We start from the raw sequence: 24,733 nt of genomic DNA on the forward strand, positions 1-24,733 counted from the left end.
TTGTGGTGCGGAGTTTTCTTTCAAGAAAGCCGTAGGAGGCACGCCACGATGTCGTGACGGACAAGTGAGTACTAGGAAATGAATGATTGGTTAATATTTACCAGAAATTACCATTTAATCCTCATAAAGTGCCATTGCTTTTTTTTCTTGCAAAACTCCTTGTTACATTACAAATTATGTGTATTAGTATCTAGTATTACAAGTCCCTTAAACATTTGAACTATATGGGTCACCAAAAGGTTAGCATGCTAACTTTTGTATGTCATGCTACGTGCTAATGCTAACAATCACATTTGTGGAGTTTCACCACGGCACTCTAAATCGGGATTTTACCGACTTTAAAAAAGTACGCAAACACACTCGGGCTTTCATTGCAGGGTGTAATCTGCCGGTGATGCCGGCGTCCGCCTGGCGACCAATCGGCCAATCAGAGAAGACGAGCGGTTGGACACAGCTGTAAATCCGTTTCGGAACAACTCGAGATTTTTGGCATCAAATAAGGGTGAGTTAAAGACTTTAATGCAAGTATAATCTTGTAAGTGTATTTCTTGTAAAAGAAATTACAGTAATATAGTAATACAGTATATTTGGCAAGCTAGCAATGTACAGTAGCTAGCTAGCAAGATAGGCAACTAGCAAAATCTGAGTTACGATGATTTTGTTGGGGTTCTAAAAACAATTTTTGGATGTTCATTATTTCATTAGTTTTTGGTTTTTATCTTATTTTGTTTGCTTTGTAATTTTTTTTTTTGCCACAGGTTTGGTTTCTTTTTTTTTTTAGGTTGACATTTTATTCTGTAGTTTTGTTGTTGTTTTTCTTTCATTATTATTATTATTATTTTTTTACTTCTGAAAGCGACGTAGCTCGAAGTTCCCGTCGTACCTTTTCGCAACATTTTACAGCAGTCTACTCAAGCAGCCAAATATATTATGAAAATCTAATCTTGTGGTTAGCGAAGCGCTTGCCGCCTCCCTGCAGTTATTTAGCGCCGGCCTACTAATTTGGTCCTCTGAGGTTCAAAAGGAACGTGCTGGGAAAGCAAACTGGATTTTTTTTTTTTTTCTTTCCTCTGAGAGTAAATGTTAGCGTGACAACAGGAGGGCAACTTTGTGTCATTAGAGGAGCCGGAAAGTCATTTTGATGATTCAAATCGCAGCATGTCCTGACTGTCTCTGTCTGTGTTGTCTAGCTAAGAATTTTGTTTTTTAATTTCTTGGTTCACATGATAAGAGCCTAACCTCTACTTTTGACGAAATCCTAGCCCAAATATTATCTCAAATCCTGAAGTGGAAACCATTCCTTCCTAAGACTAACGCTATACTACCCCAACATAGCTGTAACCTTAAAAGCCACGCCTTAAGAAACCTGCCGTAATCCTACCCGATCCAAAACCAGCCAAACACGGCTAAACTGAATTGAACAATCCCAAATACGTCACTGGGCCAACCGCAGCCAAAATACTCGCCACAATGTAAAAACTGTGACCTCTGAGGTTCCTTTCGGCAAACATTTTAAGGCGACGTGTTTAACTGATAGTTGGAGTTTCTCCCGAACCACAAAAACATGGTGCGGATGTCAAAGAAGAAGAGAGCGCCCTGGCCGTTGTAGCTGCAGTATCTCAGATGTACTAAGGACATGGGTGAGAAATAAAGGACAGCGTGGCACATTTGAGCAGCGGTTGGCGATTATCAATCCTTGTATCGACCGCACTCATGCATTTGGGAGACAGAGACTCTCTACGCTAGGCTTCGTAGGTACAGGTAGACGTGACACTATATTGTTAAGTATTTGCCAACTATATATTGCTTTGTACCCTCAAAAGAGAGTCACTGACGGTGTAGTGGTACACACGCCTGCCTTTGATGCGGGCAGCGTGGGATCGATTCCCGCTCAACGATGGGGTCGATATCTGCCCTGCGACTGACTGGCGACCAGTTCAGGCTGTAGTCCGCCTTTTGCCCGAAGCTAGCTGGGATAGCCTCCAGCTTTCCCCCAACCCTTGTGAGGATAAGCAACATGAAATGACCCTCAAAGGAAAGTTTTCTTCTGACACCGTTCGCCTGCAATTCAAATTTGAAATAGCAGCAAAACACATGAGGATGATGACTGAAGTGTAATTTTAAATTTTTAAATCGGCACTTTTTCCCAACTTCCAAAACACCTAGTGTGACACTCCGGGTCGTGAACTGAACAGTTCCTTCATTACATTCCAAACGGAAAAGCTTTATAATACACAACGCTAACCCTAATCTCATCCTGTACTTGCTGCTCTTTACACAGCTTTCAAAGTTTCACACCCACGTCGGTTGATTCACAAGCTCATTAGCAAGACCTGCCCACACTCGGTGCTCTCGTTAATGAGCCAACATGCTCGGCGACTGACGGAAGCCGTGTTCGGTCGGCGGGTCATTTGTGAAGGAAAAACAGCGCCGATGTTTTTAAATAGTACATTAAGCCTGTTGATAATTGACACAATGATCTCAAGTCAGCATATCAAAAACTATGATCTGAAAAATATATCAAACTCACATTACGTTATCCTTACGTTACAATATCCTTCAGAAGATTATTTGGGTTTTTTTTTGTGGACGCGGCGACAAGGCGTTTAGAACTTGATCCGCCTCCGAGGCTGAAGTCGAGTCCTCAGTGGGCGAAGCTCTTCTCTCAGGCCAGTTTTGAAATTTCAACATAGAGCAATTTGTTCCATGGAGGGTGTGGGTGTGGGGGGGGGGGGGATGATAATACTGACAGACAAGCGTACAAAGTATACACTCACAATGGATGCAGTAATATTAGTTTTTGCAGAGGATAAAGAATATATGCCAGCAAATTGATTAAATTAGCTATTGAATATACCAAAGGCAACATTGACTGATTTATTTAAATGTCATTATCCAAGCTGCTTATCCTCACAAGGTTTGCAGGAAAGCTGGAGCCTATCCCAGCTAGCTTCGGGCGAAAGGCAGACTACACCATGAACTGGTTGCCAGTCAGTCACAGGGCAGATACCGACACCATCACTGAGCGGGAATCGATCCCGCGCTGCCCGCACCAAAGGCAGGCATGTGTACCACTACACCACCAGTGACTCGCTTAACTGCAGAGGGAGGCGGCAGCCCACATTTTAACCCACAACCTCTGAACCGTGAGCCAGATGTTCTCACCAATCATCCACCAATACACTGATTTAAATGTACAATGTAAAATTATATTTGTTTTATGTTTAGTATGATAAACTTCAACCGTGAGTGGCAATAAAAAAAATTAATCCTCTTATGAAGAACTGAATTGAATTTGCTGATATCTATTCATAATCATCAGTGGTTTGGTCAGCGTGGGGTCGTGAGTTTGTTGCTCACTGGCGCCAAACCCGTAGGACTACTTTACTACCATTACTGAGTCAGTTAAAACAAAGTAAGTAAGTTTCTTTCGGCTTGTCCCTTTCGGGGTCGCCACAGCGTGTGTCATCTCAGATGAACGCACATATGTTTGGCACAATTTTTACGCCGGATGCCCTTCCTGACGCAACCCTTCTCAGGGAGTGGAGGCCCCAGTGGGATACGAACCCACAACCCCTGGTTTATCAAACAGTGCTCTAAACTGACTACAGGGCCTCTAGTCAGTTAAAACAAAGAAACTACAAAAAAAAGACTTCAGAAAAATCGTTACAAGCTCAAACGAAAGCTTTATTCACAGTTTGCACATTGACACACTTGAGAAAAATCAAGCGTTGCCCCCTCTAAGAATGTTTCACATCCCAGTTTTTCTTTTTTCGCTAGCAAGACAGGTGAGAATTTTTTTTTTTTTTGGGGGGCGGGGGGCTCAGAACTGTTCACTCTGTTGCTATGCAGACAATTTTTGTGTGGAAATGAGTTTCCTTCCATTCAACTGTATTTACGGCTAGCTTCCCCGTTAGCAGCTAACTCAGATTAGCATCAGTGGCCAAATCGAGTACTTTCGGTCCAACAAAATGCAATTTTTGAAAAGACATTTCAACGTTACTTTGAACAAAAACTTTGTTACCTTGACTTCCAAGTTTTAATTCATCGGGTGATCAAGTTTGTAACGATGCATTCATTTCACAAATCAATATTCCCCTTTTAAATTAAACTCCAACATTTTTTGTTACGCGTTTTAAATAGCACTCTTTTTTTTATGTACAAAAAAATGAAGAAAGGAGAATGTAAGGAAATAAAGTGGCTTTATATAGCGTAGTTACTGTAAGCACTGCCGTATTCTTGGGTTGGGTTTGTGCCTTTGAGAGGCATGGCTTAGAGAGTGACACCAGGAGCTTGAGTCGGGTAGTCTACTTGTGAGCGCCCGGGTGTGAGCTGTGGCCTACAGCAGCTCTTTGCAAGTACTCGTGTAAGAATGCCATGGGCAATAAGCGGCTGAAAATACATTCATTTTCATAACATTACTCATAGGATGGCGTGTCTGAACTTTTGGATTGCAAAACAAAGCCCCCCCCCCAAAAAAAAATGGTGACAGCTCATAACTTGAAAATTCGTGAATTGCGGCACTCGGAAAGTTCTTAAAACCTTAAGCATCGGCTAAGTCACATTTTGATAATTTTTTTTTTTTTTCAAATAAATCTTAATCTTACAGTCGGCCATCTTGTTTTTCTGGGCAGTTTCAGATGTTGTCGTTTTATTTTTATTTTTTTCACACAAAAATCTCTGATTTGATCACGAGCAGAATGTCTTGCTTGTTTTTTTATTTTTTTTATTTTTAAATTTAAACATAAACAGCAATTAGCAACAACTAGCCTGTAAACACAGAGGCGATCTCTTAGCAGGACAAGTTAGCATTAAAGTACAATGTACAAAAATGACAAAAAAAGGAAGTGGAATACATTCGCTTGCTCTAGCTCGATATTCGATAAATGTATTCATGTAGTTTAGATGAAAATAAAATAAGGACAATTAGTGGAAATTAGCGGGGAATAACCTGAGACCTATGGTTAAAAAAAAAAAAAAATCTAATTTGGCGTGAGAACAATAGTTCCCTCCACTTTATCCTTAAATGTTAATTCACCAAAGATATAAATGAAAAACAGAAATTATAAAGGAAAAGTACTTTGATCAAAACAGCTATGGAGGATACGTCGCGGCTTTTGATTTTGAGGTTTGGCCGTACCGATTGTTTGATTTGTGATTGTTCTCCCATTTGAGTCATTAAAAAAAAGAGGTGGTGCCATTTTTTGGGGGGAGGGGTTAGTAACCTATGGAGGAAACTCAAGTATGTACTTCGTTTTAAAATATCTACATATTTTTCAATATCGACATCTAATTTGTCATGTCGAATGTTTCAGTTAACTAACAGAAAGTCACTCTTTGGTTCAACTGCAATTTTTTTTTTTTTTAACACATCCGTAGAAGGAAAAGAGCCTGGAAAATACTTTTAAACTGGAAACCGTCGACTAATTGTTCAAAGATTAAAATCCACGTTGGAAAATGTCATCATCAAAAATGAAAAAATATATCACTTTTGGTCCACATGGTGATCTGAAGTGTCGTTACAGACGCGCAAAAAATGGGCTCAAGATAAAATAGCGACCCGCGTCGGAGCACAAATTTGTCGACGACGTCGCACGGAGTATGGTCGAAGTTGCGAAAGCAGGCAAAAGTCGAGCGTACGGCCGATGCGAGGAAAACTACCGTAATTTCCGGCCTATAAGCCGTGACTCTTTTCACACGCTAATGCGGCTAATTTGTGTATTTTTTTTCTAGCTGCCGCAAGGGGGCACTCGAGCGGAAAAGGTAAGAGTGAGACCAGTGGAATACTGTATATGTTCCGAGGAAGTGGCTTTTACCGGTCTGGCCCTGTTAGTGCTACGCTAGCGTGTTACTGCCTTGTCTCAGTGATTTTTACGGGTATTTTTTTATTATTATTTTTTTAACCGGACCTGTTAGCGTGGCACTTGCGTTAGCGCTAGCTTTAGCGCGGCATTATAGTGTTAGCGTGGTGGCGCTAGTGCTAGCGCGGTAGCCCTAGAGTTAAACTCTCTGTGTACCGTCTTTCTTTGTAACTATCTCGTGTTTCAATGTGGGTACTTGCGGCTTATGTATATATTTCCTTTACAAATGTACTCGTAGAGGCTTGGTACCAGGTGCGCAAAGTAGGCCGGAAATTACGGTAAACCAAAAGGCCGCGCGGACTTGATAAACTTTAAAAACAGCGAAAGCAAACGTCAGGGCGAAGAATCCCTTTGAAAAGCCGCAAATGCTAACCTGAAACGCGACCGAGCCCCAAAACATCTGCAAGGATGACGCCATGTTGTGTACCACTGTAAACATGTAAAAGTCATGCTAGCTCCAGTTCTTTTCTTTTTTTTTTTTTTTTTGTAACCTTGTTGATGGCAACATGCTGCAAACGTAACAAAAAGTCCGATTTTCCGCCGTCCCGGAGAATGACGAAGCTACCTCGTCAGCGGGTCCTGTGACTACGTTGCCACTTTTCTTGTCCTAAGGAAGTTCTTGCAGTCCAGGTTTTTTTCCCCTTTTTTTGCGTCCAAAGAAATGTAAACAGCTGGACGGCGGCCCGTCGATGTCCTGCAGGAACGATGATGAAAACCCATTGAAAGGACTCCAAAAGTTCTTTGTCGTCGCGGAAAAATCCAGTTTTTGACTTCAGTCTCCTATTAATAAAAAAAAAAAGACATAAGTCATATTGTCAAAGAAAAAGTTAATTGGGGGCTATTGTTTCAATTAGACAGCACCGTCCACAATTGATGGCGAAAATATTTATTGTAAAACCTGTTAAATATCACCAAAATTGACGACTTCTATGGAAGTAAATACTGTATGTGCCACTAGGATTTGAATTAAAAATGCCACTGAAAATTTTACGTCGTATTTTTGAATACATATTTTGACTGGATTTTCAAAATTCACATTATTTCGAAGTGACCACATTTTCAATAGGTGTATTTCAGTTTATTTTTTCATTGTTAACAAATTTGGCATATCCCCCAAAAAAAACAAAACCTACCTTTCAAAATTGTCAAGTCATTATCCAAGCCGCTTATCCTCACAAGGGTTGCGGGAAAGCCAGAGCCCATCCCAGCTAGCTTCGGGCGAAAGGTGGACTACACCCTGAACTGGTCGCCAGATATCGATCAGGTGTGTGTCAAAATATGTGTCAAAATATGACATTTTTAATTCAAATCCTAATGGCACACCTTTACTTCCATATTTTCCACTTTATATTATCGCGTCTGTGTTTGTCATCCCTTTAGCATGTTTTCACATCCATTTTATGTAAAAGCGGCAATTTGCGTCCATTTTCTTGCCTTTTCCACGGAGCCCCGAGAAAGATTTATCACGATGCATAAACCGGAATTAATTTTTGTCCAGGAGCAAATTGCAACGGTTTTAGTAGCGTTCATCGATCCCGACAATCCAGAAGTCGTCGCACTCGAGCTCCCAGCCGAGCCATCGCGCCAAATAAAATAAATACAAAACGAGGAGGACTCACCGTACACTTTTTTCTTTTTTTTAGTTCCAGTGGAGGTCGTGGCAGCTGCGGGGAGGAATATGAAAAAAAAAAAAAAATTAGACTTTGGCGTTAAGTTTCAATAAGTGCTCAGGAAGTCTGGTAGAGTCGAGCAGCTCCGGCTTGTAAAGTCTAATAAAAGAAATAAACCATCACCCTCTAAATGAATTTTTTTTTTTCTTGTAAAAGGGTTTAATATGTTTGGAAAAAAAAAAAAAAAGAAACGTATTATTTTGAGAGCTGCAGGCAAAAACAAGTCTCGGACTGCATTCGTTCAAAGCGCTTATGGGAGGATTGTTGGATATTTTTTTTTTAATCAATACAAAAGTCCGTTCATGGGAGGATGGAATATTGCGCGTTCAAAATTACTAACGAGGATCAAACCACAAAACGGAAAGAAACATCACGAGAGAGGGTTGTAATGGCACCGCAGGGAAAATGTATTTAAAAAAAAATGGATAAGACGGAAATGGAGGAAACTTGCATGAGAGGATGGTTACAATATGGAAGAAAATATTTTAGGAAAAGTCAGAATCCTATGAGAATCGAGCTGTAGTCAAGGAAAAATGATAATCAGAATATTGAATAATTAATATATTTTAGGGATTGCTGCGATATGAGAAAACTTTTAATATTCTTACAAGAAATCAAGGTGAAGGTGTTACACCAAAAAATAAACATAAAAAATTTGGGCAATGAGGTGACTTGAAAGAAGAAAGTCCAAATATTAGCAGAAAAAAAAGTCCAAATATTACCAGAAAAAAGTACTTCAAGAGAGCAAGGTCAGATTTTTACTCGAAATCAATTTCAACCACCGGGGAATAAAGTTTGCGCATTAACGGAAAATTTAATTCATGAAACTCAAGTCTGACAAAGAAAAGCTGAACGTTAATATGATAACAAATATCGGCGAATGAGAATAAACTTAGCATTTATGAGAAAATATTCATAGTTTTAGGGAAATATTACAATTTATGAGACAGTTACAACAATATGAGGAGCAAGAACAAAGTCAGAAGTAAAAAAAAAAATTGCAATATTCAGATCATTTTTCTCTACAAGAATATATGACAAAAGAAATGTTGCTAATACAACATGTGCACAAAATGTATGTACATGATTGTTTATAGTGCAATATTTTTTTGTATTTCGTCTTTCATAATTACACAAATTTTTTCTCGTCACATTTAAACATTTTATTTCATATATTTATCTTAGATGTATTTTCTGCCAACCCAAAATGTGCTCACAGTAAAAATGATTGTTGATAACGGCAAGGAATTATTATTATTATTTGAATTTATTTTCTTTTTCAGAACTGGATCGAATTTAATGGCAAAATAACATTGAGGCGGGCGAACTCGCAAAGATTTGTGTCGGGTTTCTCTCAGCGGTGCGCAAATCAATAAATCACCATCAAAACGCCGTTTGGCTGTGCCTCGTTCATCTTTACGGCGGAAAACGACACCCCCAAATAAACGAGGAGTCGCGCCCGAGCGTGCGTGCGATTCACTGGAAAATCTCCATATTGGCCTTGAAAAAAACTGCCCCCCCCCCCGGCACACAAAAACACACGACGAGGACACGGAGAGAAATGTCGAGTTTTACAAAACCAGCGTTGTGCAAAAGAAGGAAATGACCCCATGCAGCGTTTGCATAAATATGAAACGGAATTATTATCATCATCATTCTCACCGTGACGTCACTTCCCTACAGAAAAAAGCAGCCTAAAAGGCACGGGGGCCAAATCTGGCCCACTGCATGATTTTATGTGGCCCACAAAGGAAAATTATGAGAATCAAGTTGGATGATTTTTAAAAAAAAATCTGTGCTAAAGTTTCAAATCGTCATATCAGAAATGGTAACATTGAGATATTGCAAGCAATATTCGGTGCCCAAACAACAGTAACAGTTCAGAAACCCAAATGATTACAAAACCAGATCATAACTTTCATTTGTAAATATGATGAAGTGAGAGATTTTCACGGTTTCACATTCATAACGGCCCTCCGAGGGAAAATGTAACTACAACGTGGCCCGTGACAAAAAAAAATGAGTTCCACACCTGCGGCCTTGAAAGGAGATTGAATCAAAAGTAAATTACGTAGTTGGAGGAAGAAAAAAAAAAGAGCGAAAAAGAGAGAGAAAGACTCATTGGAGATCCTTCAAGGATGGAATATTTAAGTATTTTGCAGAAGAAAAACAAATAGTGGATGCAATATTATGACAATAAAATCTTATGATGAGAAAAATCCGTAAAAATCTTACCGTTAAGAAATGCGTAACAGAAAGGTGTTTTATAATCTAATTATATAATAACTAATATAACTAACATATTATAACAATTATATATATTACATTAAGAAACAGTGGAAACATTTTGACTCGTGAAAATAAAGTTTCATTTTTCGATTGGAAAACGTTCGCTTGTGGTTATTCGCATTCTTGAGGGTTATTATTTTTTATTTCCGGGACATTGAAAGCGTCGCAGTCCAGTTGCGAAGGATCCAATGGGTTGGAAAATATCAGGAGAAAAATTACTTGCTTATGTTATCGTTATGAGAATGAAGTGGGAGGGGAAACAAATGAAGTGGGAGGGGAAACAATTCGATGTTACGTTATTAATGCGGCAAAGTCACAGTATGACGCCCAAAAGTTAAAAGAGCAAAAATACGCACAAGAATTGTTGCGTTTTTATCAGATAAAGGCAAGAATAAAATCGTGGCATTACCATGAATAATAATAATGAAAAAAACAATGTCTGGAGAATAAGGGCTGATTATTAAGGACAAAAAAACAGAATAAAGTTGTAGTGTTGAAAGAGTATAGTTTTTTTTTTTACTTTGACAAATATGGCAACAAAAAAAAAACTTTTACTCTATAAACCAAGTGAAGTTGTACTATGAATGGAACACACACACACACAACACACACACACACACACACACACACACATATATATATAAAGAATGAAGTCACATTTTATTACATGAAATGATACTGAGAGAAAAGCGTAATGATAAAAAAAAATTCAGAGAAAGATTCCCAATTTTACAAATATTTGAAAAGTAAAAAGTCAATAATATATTTGTATTTTAGCCAGTATACTATTATAATATTTGCACAGTATATTTATGTGAGAAGGTATGAAAAAAAATTGTAATTTTTCAAGATTAAAGTCATAGTATAACAAGGAAAAATAAAATGTAAATATCATGAAGATAAAGTCATATTTTGAAATTCCAGACAAAAAAGGTTGCATCTTTATGACAGAATATTACTCGGATAAAGAAAGATGAAAGATATGAAGATAAGAAAATACTGTTCATTTTTGTAATGAAATTGAAAATGCTCCGGGGGGATGAAATAGAATTATAGGCAAAAGTCGGAATGTTGTCGGAAAATCTTGCAGGAAAAAAAAGAAGAAGAAAAAAAAGCATGCCGTGGACGTTAGTTATTGTGTAATAAACATTATGATTATGGAAGAGGAAAGGGCTGGTCCATGCTGCAATGCGTCGTTGTAAAAAAAAAAAAAATAACAAAAATATGATGTTAGTTGGACAGACACAGGAAAAAGTACCTGTCGCTGCGCGAGCCACAAGAGTCACCAGTCGATGTGCCTCGGAGGAGCAGAGGCCCGCGGGAATCGGTTCACGGTATCGTATGTCGGGATGCTAGCACAGGGACAACAACGTTAGCGGACCGACGTGTCGGGTGGGGGGGGGGGGGGATGCGATCGCCTTTTGGGATTCAAATAAGAAGGTCGTCAGGTGAGAGAGCAAAACACGAAGATGAAAGTTGAATGAATAACAAAGTCCGAAAAGATTCTCTTTTGATACATTTATTCTATATTCTATTTGATCCCATCTACTTTCCTCCTTTTATTCGTACCTCAATCCGCTCCAATAAAATGTGGCTCAATTATTTGCAAGTTTAGTTTCTCATGTGCAATCAGAAATACGACGCATCTCAACAGATGTTTCATACAACGTGCATATCGAGCGCATTATAATTGTCTAATCAGTATTCCAATTTTTGCACTAATTGTACATCACCAAAGACTTTAATTGCATTGTAATGATCGGTACGACCTACTGTACTTCTTTCAAATTTAGCTCAGAAATTGGTTTGATGAGCACAGTTTAAAAAAAAATTTTTTTTTGGAAAACAGTGTTGCTTTGAAGCTCTCTATTTCCTTCAGAATTTAATTTCATACTTTTTTTTTTCGCCACAAATGCTGCTTGATTTTATGACGACTTGGGCTAATAAGGACAGGATAATTACATTTTTTTGTTTTGTTCCATGTGTTGCTCTCTGCCTGAAATTATGGGATAGTAGTCACCCAGTAAGTACGAAAAAAAACAAAACAAAACCATGCAGTTATTATTATTTAATGTATTTTTTGGGTGGGATGAGTGATAAAAATAAAAAAGGAAGCAGAATCCAAAGCGGTTTTGCCATGCTTGCCTCTCCGGGAACAAAAGGATGAGGTGCACGTTCATCGGACTTTGGCTGACTCTAAACGAGAGGAAAAAGTGATTCGCTGGCACGGCTGACGTTAGTCAGTCGCGGCGTCGTGTAGCGGCGCCGCCGCCACACAAAACAAAACAAAACCGCAGCGACCACATTCAAGGACAGTTTTCACCTTCTGTTTTGTCAGAATTTTAATTTTAGTAGAAATAAGTCGCATTCATATTCAGACTTTTCATTATGGAACATTCGGGATGATACAGAGGATTGCAGTTTTCAGACAAGATGCAGTACACAAACAGCACCTGGCTAACAGATGTCACACCTAGCGATATGATCAATCAAGGAAAATGTGTTATTATTTTCGGCCAGATAAATGGAGGTTCTGGATAAAACAATGCGGTCATCCGCATAGCCTGAGAATCTGGACTTCTACCCTAAAACTGCACATGCTGGTACTGAGTGTTTGGTATAAATCAGACTTTGCTAAATGGTTAGCATTCGTGATCACGTTAGCGTGCTAACGACTACCATTTTAGGTTGAAAAATAAAAACCCGCTAACTACTATTGAGCTCACTCATCATATTTTATGTACATTACATTTCTAATAGTTTCTTTAAAATCATTTAGAGACGCTCCAATGTCGTTTTTTAGCGTCGTTTTAAACTGGCCTAACAATCGCTCCGTCTGCAACAAATCTCCGCACGGTAAACCTGAACACTGGCTAAGTTCTTCCAGACAGTGTGAATACATGCCTTACTAACACTTTTTTTACTTGCCTCGAGGTGAAAATTATACCGGAGCAATTTTTTATTAATTATTTTTTACAAACCCAATTTGAACCTCTAAAATAGTCAAATTAAACCAAATAAACACAAGTGCTGAATAATGCGATGCGGTCGGCCACACGTTCACTTGAATCCCTTCCGTCCATCCATTTTTTTTTAGCTGCTTATCCTCACAAGGGTCACGGGAGTGCTGGCGCCAATCCCAGCTGTCAACGGGCAGGAGGCAGGGTTACACCCTGAACTGGTTGCCAGCCAATCGCAGGGCACATAGAGACAAACAATCGCACTCACAATCACACCTACTGGCAATTTAGAGCGTCTAATTGCGGTAGTTTCTGGGATGTGAGAGGAAAACCGGAGAAAACCCACGCAGGCACAGGGGAAAACATGCAAACTCCACACAGGCGGGGTCCGGGATCGAACCGGGGACCTCAGAACTGTGAGGCCAACGCTTTACCAGCTGAGCCACCGCTCCTCCAAAATAAAATTAACGCAGATAAACGGGGGCTGCAAAATCATGCAACAAGAAAAACAGTGGACTTAGTATGGTACCTTTCAAACCCTAAATCCAAAATTAATGCAACCTATGCTGGATAAAGCGCGTGCGTGGATGCCCCCCACCACCACCATTTGCCCCCACTTGCATGCACTCGACTACCAAAAGGTCGTAGTTACCTGGTCACGGGAGGGTTTAGGATGCCTTGCGGGTGCTCGCTATGATAACCATTATTACCACTTTCCATACTGAAAACAAAACATTGCATACAAACAAAAAGCGTGAAAGATGCGAGATGAAACGTGACATCATGCTTCCGTTTGTTTCCAATGGGGGAGGGGGGGCGGCGCCATTTTCTTTGCGATTATTTACAGCAGTACATAGTCGAGCAGTTGTAAGGTAGCAATTGCAAAAGCCCTTCGTTGAAAGGTAAGGGACACTTTTCACCCCCCCCTCCCAAAAAAAAAAAAAAAAAAACAGCACCAAGAATTAGTAGTAGTAAACAATTTGATAGTAAAAGCAGAAATGGGCATTTCATGGCAAACAAAATAATGAAAATACAGTAACGATGTGATATGGAATGCTCCAGGAAGTAGCCTGACCCTTCCCACAGGTTACAAAAGGAACATGCTTTCCATTTCCAAGTCAGTCTTTTTCTAAAGTGCACAGTGCGAACAACAAGAAAGAAGAAGAAGAAAACGAGGAGGAAGAGATCCAAAAAGGGGGGAAAAAGAGATGATGGAGGATGAGCTGGATGATGGAAATAGTAGAAATGGTTATCACAAAGTAAAATGCCAAGTCCCAGAAACGGAGGAACTACGAGGAAGGAGAAAATAAAAGTGGGAAGAAAGAGTTAATAGATATAAATATATATATATATATATATGGAAAAAAAAAAAAAAAAAAAAAAGCTTTACTATCACACTTATGCAGGAAAGCAGAGTTGGAAACTTTCTTGTCGTTTTGAGCATCATTTACATTTTTTGCCCCGTGAAGTCATCTCAATAAAACTGCAATACATTTATTTCAATTCTGAACATTCCAATATTAGAAACATAATAAAAAAAAACACAATTAGCATTATTTTTATTTTTGTCATGGTGAAACAAATCACGGCTCGCATTTGGTAAACCAAAAAAATGAAGACAACATAGTTGGCAAAGAGTAATAATTTCATAGTACATAAATGTCTTTTTTAGTTAATTAATTACATTTTTTTTTTTGTAAGGGACGGAATTCATCCGGCGTCGCCGCAGCGGATCAAAAGGTAAGCAAAAGAACTCACTCGTCGTAAACGTCCTCCGTGTCCATCCTGCGGTAGAACTTGGCCAGCCGGACGGCGAGCACGATGCTCGCGATGAGGAAGAGCGTGCTGCAGCCCAGGCCCATCCAGAACACGTTCTGGACCAGGGAAAAAAACCAAAACAAACTATTATAAATCAGAAAACCCTCAAAAATTGCTTGCATTTTTTTTTTTATAATTTACCTATTAGAAACCATTATTTTTTTTTGCACCCACTATAAATAATATAATTTCTCATCTGAAAGACATGGCAGACATTTTAAATCCGTGGATGGACAGACGCATGATTTGCGTACCATGGAGTCCACCAGGAAACTGCAGGTGATGATTTCCACAGTGTCCAGCACATTACTGAAAGGTTTGCACGGCGCCACCTCCAAGGCCAGCTGCATGAAAATGACGCATAATCACAACAGATCATTGTATGTTAATATAACCTGACATTACCATTATTACATATTATTAATGCGTTATTACAACGTCACGACTTACGGATGCCTTGACCCACTCTATGTATTGAAGGAAGTAGCTCACAATATTTGATGTGTATTTTGCACTTTCCTGACGGAGAAAACAATTCAAATTTAAAAATCATATTAAAAATCATATGACCGTAAGGGGAGTAGTGCTGTTACCCGGTTGATAAGTTGCGTTGCATTATGGGAAATGAGGTACTGGGCTGCCTTGATTGCGTCCAGCACGGCTAAGACTTTGTTCTGTGGAGAAGAGACACATTTGTGCGTTTGGGTTTAGTTTTCTTTTTGGTGGGTTTTGTACCCGGTCATGCCGCCATGACAGGACTCTCGGCCGGAACCTGTATTGACGAACTTTTTATGAACGAGGACCTTAAATTGGGATTTTCTGTGACTGGAGTTCCGGCGATTTGACGAGCTACGTTAGCTTACTGCTAGCTCTCTCCCGTTGAGTCGACTAAAGCTGGTATCAAGCAACTTTTTAGTCAACAAAGACTTCAAATTCTGGTGTTTTTGTGACTAGGTGCGCCGTACCGTACGCGTTGACTTACTGGGAGGTCTGAAGCAGTTCTTTCCAGGAATCTCATACTCTGGTTCAGGGCGCTCTTCGAGGCAGATAAGAAGAATAGACAATCAAAGAGCAGAAAGGCTAAACATCAAACATCATGATGTACGCTTAGATCCTGATGACTCAGCAGAAACAACACACACGCACATGCAAAACAATTGTACGCCAACACGAAAGGATCCTTAAAGTAGAACATTCATCCATTTTCAGTGCCGCTTATGCTCAATAGGGACGCGTTTAGCCGCCGACCAGTCCAGGGTGTAACCCCGCTTTCCACATCGAGTCGGGTGGGATAGACTCCAGCGAGGACAGGCGCCAGACACGTGCACACATAGCCACTATGTGGAACTCAAGCAGTTGCCTTTTTGCCACGGATGGAAAACCAGCCTGCAAAAATGTCCGTCCCCGACAAAGTGCCGCGTACTGTATAAAACGGATGGATTTGAGAAGAATCTTTCCACTGAATAAATGGATGAAGTATTTTGAGACTAAATGAGGGAATCAGGAGGTTCCTACACATACAATAAATAAAATAAAAGTATGACCCTCACTCTTGAATAGAAAGAGAGCAAAATGTCAAACTGTTCATCGTAAGCGGACGCTGGTTTGCATTTTGGGCACGTCGTCTTTCCAGACAACAACCTTAAGGCAGTCTTTCCCAACATTTCGTCGCGAGAAAATCAGAGTCGCAAGCACAAGTATTCGCGCTTAAGAGGTTTCTCGACGTTCCTGGTGGAAATTTGGTGGAAAGCGGAACATAAAACTAAGAATAAAAACATTGGGCATTTGAGTAAACCGCATTAATTGTGTTTTACGAAAGTCCACAAAGTCATAATCCAAAACCCATTCAAACTAGCTTTGATGTTCATGGTATTTCTATTCGTATAGATAGATAGATAGATAGATAGATAGATAGATAGATCTGCTCGCAAAATAAAACACTAAGAATTTACAAGATTGTAGCATGCTACCACGATTGCTCGACACTACCTAACCATAATGTGACTGCAATTAGCGTGAATGATGTATTATTTATTGAAATAGATAAATATTAAAACCAGGTACCACGCTAAAAGGAGAGCCCATAATCTATACGATTATTGTAGCATGCTAGCACGATTGCTAGACACTAGCTAACTATAATGTGACTGCAATCAGCTAGCGCTTGAATATCCTGAATTTTGTGACTGTTTGGATGTTTGTGTTAGTTGAGAAATGTTGAAAGAGTGCTCAGGCAAAAACTGGGAGAAATGACAAAAATACAGCATTTTGCTATAATTTCATTATTTCTATTTGTTTTAATAGATAGATGGACAGACCTGCTAGCAAAATAAAAGGCTAGCTAATAATTTATAAGATTGTAGCATGGTAGCATGATTGCTAGACACTAGCTAACCATAATGTGAATGCAATTAGCTTGATTGATGTATTGTATATCGAGAGGCCCCGTAGCTCAGCGGTTAGAGGTTGTGAGTTCATATCCCACTGGGGCCTCCACTCCCTGAGAAGGGTTGCGTCCGGCGTAAAAATTGTGCCAAACATATATGTGTGTTTATCTGAGATGACACGCTGTGGCGACCCCGAAAGGGACAAGCTGAAAGAAACTTACTGATGTATTGTTTATCGAAATAAGATAAAAAATATTAAAACCTGCTACCAAGCTAAAAGGCGAGCTAATAATTTACAAGATTATTGTAGCATGCTAGCACGATTGCTAGACACTAGCTAACCATAATGTGACTGCAATTAGCTTGATGGATGTATTGTTTATTGAAATAAGATTAAAAAAAAATTAAAACCTGCGACCAAGCTAAAAGGAGGGAGGGAGGAATGACAAAAAAAAATAGAACAGAATTTCACCACAATTTAATTATTTCTATTAGTTTTAAAATAAGGAACATGGATAAAGACAAAATAATTTTCAGGCCCATTAAGTGAAATGGGTGTGGATGGGAATTACTGCTTTGAAGGATACACAAACACAGACTCAAAAATACACAGGCACAGTTTATACATTGCACACTTTGACTGTATCCTCTAAAACGTGATACACGTTTTCGGTTGTGCCGTCTTCACTCGAAACACACCACTCCACTCCACTCCACTCCACTAACTTGTTTACACCAAGCAGCGCAGGTTAGCATAAACCGCGTTACCCCTGCCAAGCACGAAAGCAGTATTATTCAGGAAATATGCAAAGAATTGAAGTGACTTTTGGTGTCATACGTGGCACTGTGCTCAAATTTAACGACAGGTGCCACCATTTGGGTCACTTGCTCCAGAATGCCACGTTCATCATTTCGCGCACGACAAATCTTCTCGTGTTGTGTACAATATCTGGATTGTTTTTCTTTCTCGTAGCACGCACACTGCTGATCACAAGTACCCGTCATCTTTTGTGCATCACATGGGGTGTTATCTTTATTTTACTTGTGTTGTCGTTCCGAGATTTTGTGTTGCGTTGCAATCATTCGCTCAAATACTCCAGAACGGCTCCTCGTTACTGCTTCATTGCTCCAATGTATACGCTGGTGATACTGTACTACGCATCTAGACGTGCAATTTGTGCTATTCTTGGGTTGGATTTACTGTAATTCCCGGCCTACAGAGCGAGTACATTTGTGAAGGAAATACCATTTGGTACATACATACGCCGCAAGTGCCCACGTTAAAACATGAGATATTTACAAAGAAAGACGGTACACAGGGAGTTTAATGCTAGCGCTGCTGCGCTAATGATAATGGTGCACTAACGCTAGCGCCAGTTTAAAAAAAAAGTGGTAAAAAAATAAAATTAAAATAAAATAATATCACTGAGACACGGCAGTATCACGCTAGCACAGCGCTAAGAGGGCCGGACCGGTAAAAGTCACTTCCTCGGCACATATATTCCACCGGTCTCACTCTTAACTTTTCTGCTCAAGTGCCCCCTTGTGGCCGGTAGAAAAAAATTGCACAAATTGGACGTATGAACCCAAAAAACGGCAGGGTTGAAAGAGTGTCAAAAAATTTGCGGATTATAGGCCGGGAAATTACGGTATTTTGTCGTGTTTTAATGGCAAAATTTTGAGATTTACTGCCTCGTTCTTGTCAGAGCACACTCTGTAGATTGAAGAACTCGAGCTACACTTTCAAAATGATTTATGCTTGCACTGGATGTGTTTTTTTGGTCACGTTTTAATAGCAACATTTTGGGATCTACTGCCTCGTTCTTTTCAGAGCGGAACTGCGAGCCAGCCACAAAATAAAAGATTTTGTTCTCGCTACTTCTCGTTTTCATTATTATTACCGTTGTTCGCTCAATGGCGCCTTACGCGCTATCTGCACCACCTGATGGAAACGTGACTTCCACTCCGCACACAGTAACAAAACGACAAGCACGGACACACAAGACGGACGCCCTTGCGTCTGCGCTTACCCTGGCTCTAACATATTTCTTGACGTTGCAAGTAGAAAACAAGCATAAAGAAAGCGTATTGGAACAGATGGCGCGTCTTCGTAGAAGAACGCAAATAGCTAATTCGGTGAAGAGTCAAATTTCAATGAAAAATAAATAAGTGAGCGTTACCGTGGCCTGCTGCATGGGGACCACCTGCTGGCTGTGGATCTGTCGCACGGTGCCCACGTGTCCTTTCAGAGATGCTTGCAAAGGGCCGCGAGGCTGCGTCGCACAACAAAATGCACTTAAGAAAGTCACACCGACTAATATAGTAGTCATAAACTCAAAGTAATTGAAAAGTGACTCGCGATTATATTCAATACAAAAAAAAAAGAAAAATCATGTCGCGTGTTGCTTCAGCGCAAGCTAGCGTCGCCTCGACGTTTTATCCTCGCAACCAATTCGCCACAAATCATTCGTGTAGCTGAAAATCATCAAACTGCTGTCGTAAATAAGGTCACTGATGGGGATTATCTTACTTATCCAGACTGTCATACACCAGCGGCACGGCTGGTGGACCCAAATGCAGGACTCCGAGGCAAGGGCATGATCTTAAAAGGGAAATTCCTGTGGTTTGGATCAACAATGTATCCAATAGGTCATGTAATATGTACTCTATCCTGACAATGTAACGTTCGTTAATCCTCTCTCATTTATTTGTGTTTTGAGATTTTTTTTTTTTTTTTAAATCGACAATTACAAATTTTCATGGGCGCCGCCATTTTGGCGAGTCACAAGACCTACGTGCGCGGATGTGACGCATTACATTACTTTGGTGGGGCACGTAATATATCACATCCGCGCACGTAGGTCATGTGACTCGCCAAAATGGAGGCGCCCCTGAAAATTCGTAATTGTCGATAAATATCTTCCCAAAACACTATTAAATGAGAGAGGATTTAACATCACATTGTCAAGATAGAGTTCATATTTCATGAACTATTGGATACATTGTTAGTGCAAACCACCGGAATTTCCCTTTAAGAATGGTTTTCTTTCAGGAAGAGGTCGGACGCAGCCAAGCAGTCCAAAAAGGCGGAAGTACAAAACTGCGTGGCAAAAACAAAGTCCAAGAATCCTCAAACAAGGTCCGAAGTACGAGGCAAAGCTTGGAAGGCAGGGGCACATAAAGGCGAGGCAGGTCCGATGACTACGAGGCAAAACTCGGAAACGCGAACAAGACCTGGTCAAACTCAAAGGGCACAGACTCGCTTGCTCAAGACTTACTTACGGACAGTAGCGACGTATCCCAGAATGCAGTGAAACATGCGCAACGAACTGGCAAATGCCGATGCCGCATTTACCAATTAAGTTCTTGGTCAATTAGAGTCCCGAATGCAACACATTTTGTGACAGCTGTCATAGGTGGCACCGCCCACAGAAGTGGCAAGGCCACGCCCCTCACAGGAAGCACCGCCCACAGAAGTGGCAAGGCCACGCCCACGACACCAACATCTTTCTGTCGTCATTATCGCGACCCGCTTCACGTTCCTCCACGTTGCCACTGTTTTTCTACCACCTAGATCTGAAATCATTACTGTCTCATCTGGGACTTCTCTATTAACGGCGTGTCGCTATCGGCTGAGGTTGAAACAGGTAACGAGCCTATTTTGACAAGGTAAGGAGTAAATATCTGGTCTCAAGTGTAGCATGCACAGGGACACGAATATCAGAAAAAAACAAGATAAAAACTGAAATCAAGCGAGAAATGAAGCGTGCTGTTGAATACCATCAGGTCCGTCTGGGCTTCCAGCTCGTTGGCGAAGGAAAGCAAGTCCACCACGGTGACGCCTTTGTTGACCTGCAGGAGAGAAATCACGTTTTCGTGCTTCATTGGCATCAAATCAACTTGGAGATTCATCCGAGGAAGAATCTCAATGAATGAATCTCATCGGCCTCTTTCACGCGGAAATCCTGCCAAATTTCAGCACCGGAGCCGCCTCCTCCTTTTTGCACAGAACCCGGCGAAGACAAGGATACTGATCCGAACGTGTACTTTCATTTTCAGACAGCGACCGTCGCTTTCAACACGACAAGGCAAGAGACGGATATTTTGATTTATCTATTTTTTTTCCACAAAAATCCTACAAAAAAGGAAGAACCGGATCACCTCTTCCAGGTAGTCCGCGTAGTTCGTTTCCGACAGTCCCGCCTCGGCGAAATCCAGTAGGTTCTGCTTGCCGTCCGCTTCCAGCAAGATGACCCCTCTCAGGTCGATTTTCACGCTGCTCAGCAGGGCAACCAAGTCCTTGGTGAACTGTCAACATAGAGAACAAGGTCATTTCCTCCAAAAAAGCACCAGTACAGTAATCCCTCGTTTTTCACGGTTAATTGTACCAGACCCAACTGCGAGAAGTGAAGAACCGCAAAGTAGGGTTAAATGGTGTTTTTTTTTTTTTTTTTTAATATATTTCTTTGCTTCATAGGTCCTTGTCGTCGTGCTGGTGATGGCGCATTATATCCTATCAATGCGGCTTCCCGCTAACAGTACTGCAGTAATGTATGCTAGCATTGTTTTTATTTTTATGCTAGCGTTTTTTTAAATTTAAATTTTTTATTTTTGCTTCATTGGTCCATGTCATCACGCCTGGGATGGCACATTAGTATGTATCAATCCATCTTTTTTTTGGGGGGGGAAATCCGCGATAGGTGATCCGCGAAGTAGAGAGGGATTACTGTATTCTTTATACACTCGTCACAAACCTGCAGTAGAACTCGTAAAAAGAAGTAAAAGGACAGCAGCATATTTTGAAATCCGCTGAGTATGACGTCACCGGATTGCTGCGACGTGGCGTTCATCTGCCGCGTACGTTTTAACGACGCAGATGTCGAACTTAAACCAGGTCGCGCACTCAATTTGACGGTACACGTAGAACAGTAGAACAAAAGGCTTCCGATAGCATCTGATGTTCAAATTGTCAATATTTTTTTGAGGCTTTAGTAGTGAAATAAATTTCTTCTATTTAGTTGAACTATTTTTTCATTTCTTTATATTTACTAAGATTTGAGCTGAATTCTCAAAATGAGTAAAAAAAAAAAAAAAAAAAAATTTATGTAAATTATTTTACATTACATTAATCGGACACTCTAAATTGCCCGTAGGTGTGATTGTGAGTGCGGCTGTTCTCTGACTCTATGCGCCCTGCGATTGGCTGGCAACCAGTTCAGGGTGCCCTCAACTCCTGCCCGTCGACAGCTGGGATAGGCTCTGGCACTCCCCGCGACCCTTGTGAGGATAAGCGGTGAAGAAAATGGATGGATATTTACTAAGATGTGAGCTGAATTCTCAAAATGAGTAAAAAAACAAAAAACATTATTTTAAATTTAAATTAAAGTTATTATCCATCCATTTTCTTGGCCGCTTATCCTCACAAGGGTCGCGGGAGTGCCGGAGCCAATCACAGCTGTCAACGGGCAGGAGGCAGGGTACACCCTGAAGCGGTCGCCAGCCAATCGCAGGGAATATAGACACAAACAGACACACTCACAATCACACCTACGGGCAATTTAGAGTGTCCAATTCATGTTGCATGTTTTTGGGACGTGGCAGGAAACCGGAGTGCCCGGAGGAAACATGCACACAGGCGGATCTGTGATCGAACCCGGGACCTCAGATCCACCAGCAGTTATTATTATAGAATGAAATTAACCCCCCCCGCATTGCAACTGTATATGCAGAGTCATATTGGTGGTCGTTTGTCACGTTGCCTTCACTGACCATTGTGGCATTGAGGAAAGACGAGACGTTGAAGACTTTATCCAGGCGAAGGGCCGAGTAGATGCCTTTGTTTTGTTTGCAAGTGCTGTGGACACAAACGGAGAAACAGTTAGCCGGCGCGTTTGCTGCCACCTAGCGAGCGTGACGGGAAGCGCGCGGCTTCCTCTGGACGGGGAGTTTAGATTAGCGGCGGACACGAAGGCTGCGCAGTGTAAAGCCGAGTTCACGTGTACGTGACTTTAAAAGGAGACGACGATTTGGGAAAAGGAATGATGTCACAAAGCCAAGTACACGCACGCATACCACTCTGAGTTTAAAAAAAAATATATATATATATATATGTGTGTGCACAGGAAAAATACAACTATAATCCCATAAATAGGAGAACATTCTAAAAGGAAGAAATAACCATAAAAAAAAACCATGTGGAATTAGCTCTAAAAAAATGGAAATAGTATTGGAATCGCAAAAACAGAATATTTGAAAAAAAATCTACGTTTTCACCTATAGAAGCTCTCCGCCGTGAGCTCCAGCTCCGAGTCGTTGTACAAGTACCCGGGGATGAAGTTCCTCCACTCGGAGTTCACCAGGTACGGCGCGTCCACCACCTGGAGAGCCAAAGCAAAGCAGAAGCGAGCGGCGTTGAGCGATCACGTCGGCGTTTGTTTGCACGGTCGCGTGACGACTGGCCTTGAAGAGTTCTTTGGTGTGGAAGGGCTCGCAGAGCAGCTTCTCCGCGTTGCCCCCCGCCAGGAAGATGGCGGTCAGCAGGCCCATGAGAACCCAGGAGAAGAGGAAGCTGAAGCCCACGCCGCTGCGGACGAAGACGACCCGCTTTACTTCATCGCAGAACATCTGGTCAACACTTTTGCCGGCCCGGCGATGAGACCGGTTTGACATTTACCGTGATTTCTGGCCTATAGAACGCACCTGATTATAAGCCTCACCCGGTACATTTGTAAAGGAAATACCATTTGGTACATATTTCTACTATGCAGTTTATTATCAGGAAAAGCTAAAAAAAAATGCTTTAAAAAGGCATTTTTTTTTAGGCTTGGAACGCATTATTTCTTTTTCCATTCATTGTAATGGGAAACGTCGATTCGGTTTTCGAACAAATCACTTCTTGAACCGTATTCTGGAACGGATTGTGGTCGAGAACCGAGGCATCATTGTATACTTTCTAAATTTTATGCCTGGCTTGTTAGCAGTAGAGAGGCACTTTTGGAAGAGGAAAAAAAAGCGTCTTAATTTTCCCCACAGTGAAAAAGAAAAAAAAATGCTCAAAAGTGAAACTGCATTTGTAAAAGTGTGGCTGCTTACGCCATGAGCATGGTGCCCCCCGTGTTGGAGATGCACCCCCGCGTGGTTGGCGAGGCGTGCTTGTCGTAGCCCAGCGTGCCGCACAGCAGGCCCAGGTAGTTGAAGGCCAGCACCAGAACCAGCATGCAGCACAAAGCCACGCAGCCCGTCCACCTGACAATGTGCCGACACACACAACAATAAAAAAAATAACACCATGAGGATGACCAGACACATGGATGAACAGTGTCAATGAATCACATTGCGAATGACGTTTTTGAAAAAAAATTCTTATTCAGTTTGGATTTGAAGGGATATTGCACCCAAGGATGAAAGACAGGGAATGCACGTTTGTGCATAGCGTGGAGGAGCGGGCTCACCTGTAGAAGTCCACCTTGTCAATTTCGGGGTACTGGTCCTCGATCTTGGCGTGAACGTGGCTGATGAAGATGGTGAAGTTGGACAGGGACGTGTGCAGGGGGAACGCTTTGGACAGGTTGGCCACGTTCTCGCCGATGTCGCCCACCAAATTCTGCACCCCTGGGAAGGAAAGTTTTAAGGAGGGGGAAAAAAAAAAAGTGATTGTATCGGGCAGAAAAACATAAGAAGATGTATTTTAAAAAAAGGAGGCCACATTTTAACGAAAAAAAAAAACAAAAACACTTTTAGATTGCCAA

At 41.0% G+C, this 24,733-nt stretch overlaps 1 protein-coding gene across 6 annotated transcripts in view; it reads right to left on the reverse strand.

The window, feature by feature from the left end:
- Window positions 1-3,711: 3,711 nt before the first annotated feature.
- Window positions 3,712-24,733, reverse strand: part of prom1a (prominin 1a) — a 60,937-nt gene continuing 39,915 nt past the window's right edge. For 2 of the 6 annotated variants that reach the window (XM_061834874.1, XM_061834869.1), the window contains 17 exons: window positions 24,437-24,596; window positions 24,078-24,230; window positions 23,445-23,568; window positions 23,259-23,362; window positions 22,755-22,839; window positions 21,147-21,293; window positions 20,766-20,837; window positions 19,166-19,258; window positions 15,581-15,634; window positions 15,192-15,272; window positions 15,049-15,117; window positions 14,853-14,942; window positions 14,539-14,654; window positions 13,433-13,501; window positions 11,079-11,172; window positions 7,481-7,525; window positions 3,712-6,641 (listed from right to left, as the gene is read on the reverse strand). In XM_061834874.1, the coding sequence (XP_061690858.1) occupies window positions 11,103-11,172; window positions 13,433-13,501; window positions 14,539-14,654; window positions 14,853-14,942; window positions 15,049-15,117; window positions 15,192-15,272; window positions 15,581-15,634; window positions 19,166-19,258; window positions 20,766-20,837; window positions 21,147-21,293; window positions 22,755-22,839; window positions 23,259-23,362; window positions 23,445-23,568; window positions 24,078-24,230; window positions 24,437-24,596 (1,487 nt within the window). In that variant the 3' untranslated portion in view covers window positions 3,712-6,641; window positions 7,481-7,525; window positions 11,079-11,102. Of the gene's footprint in view, window positions 6,642-7,480; window positions 7,526-11,078; window positions 11,173-11,350; window positions 12,999-13,432; window positions 13,502-14,534; window positions 14,655-14,852; window positions 14,943-15,048; window positions 15,118-15,191; window positions 15,273-15,580; window positions 15,635-19,165; window positions 19,259-20,765; window positions 20,838-21,146; window positions 21,294-22,754; window positions 22,840-23,258; window positions 23,363-23,444; window positions 23,569-24,077; window positions 24,231-24,436; window positions 24,597-24,733 lie in introns of those variants that run through there. The other 4 variants (XM_061834871.1, XM_061834872.1, XM_061834870.1 and 1 more) reach the window with 4 other exon arrangements.

Source organism: Syngnathoides biaculeatus, chromosome 11 (genome assembly GCF_019802595.1).
Source record: "Syngnathoides biaculeatus isolate LvHL_M chromosome 11, ASM1980259v1, whole genome shotgun sequence".
Lineage (NCBI taxonomy): Eukaryota > Metazoa > Chordata > Actinopteri > Syngnathiformes > Syngnathidae > Syngnathoides > Syngnathoides biaculeatus.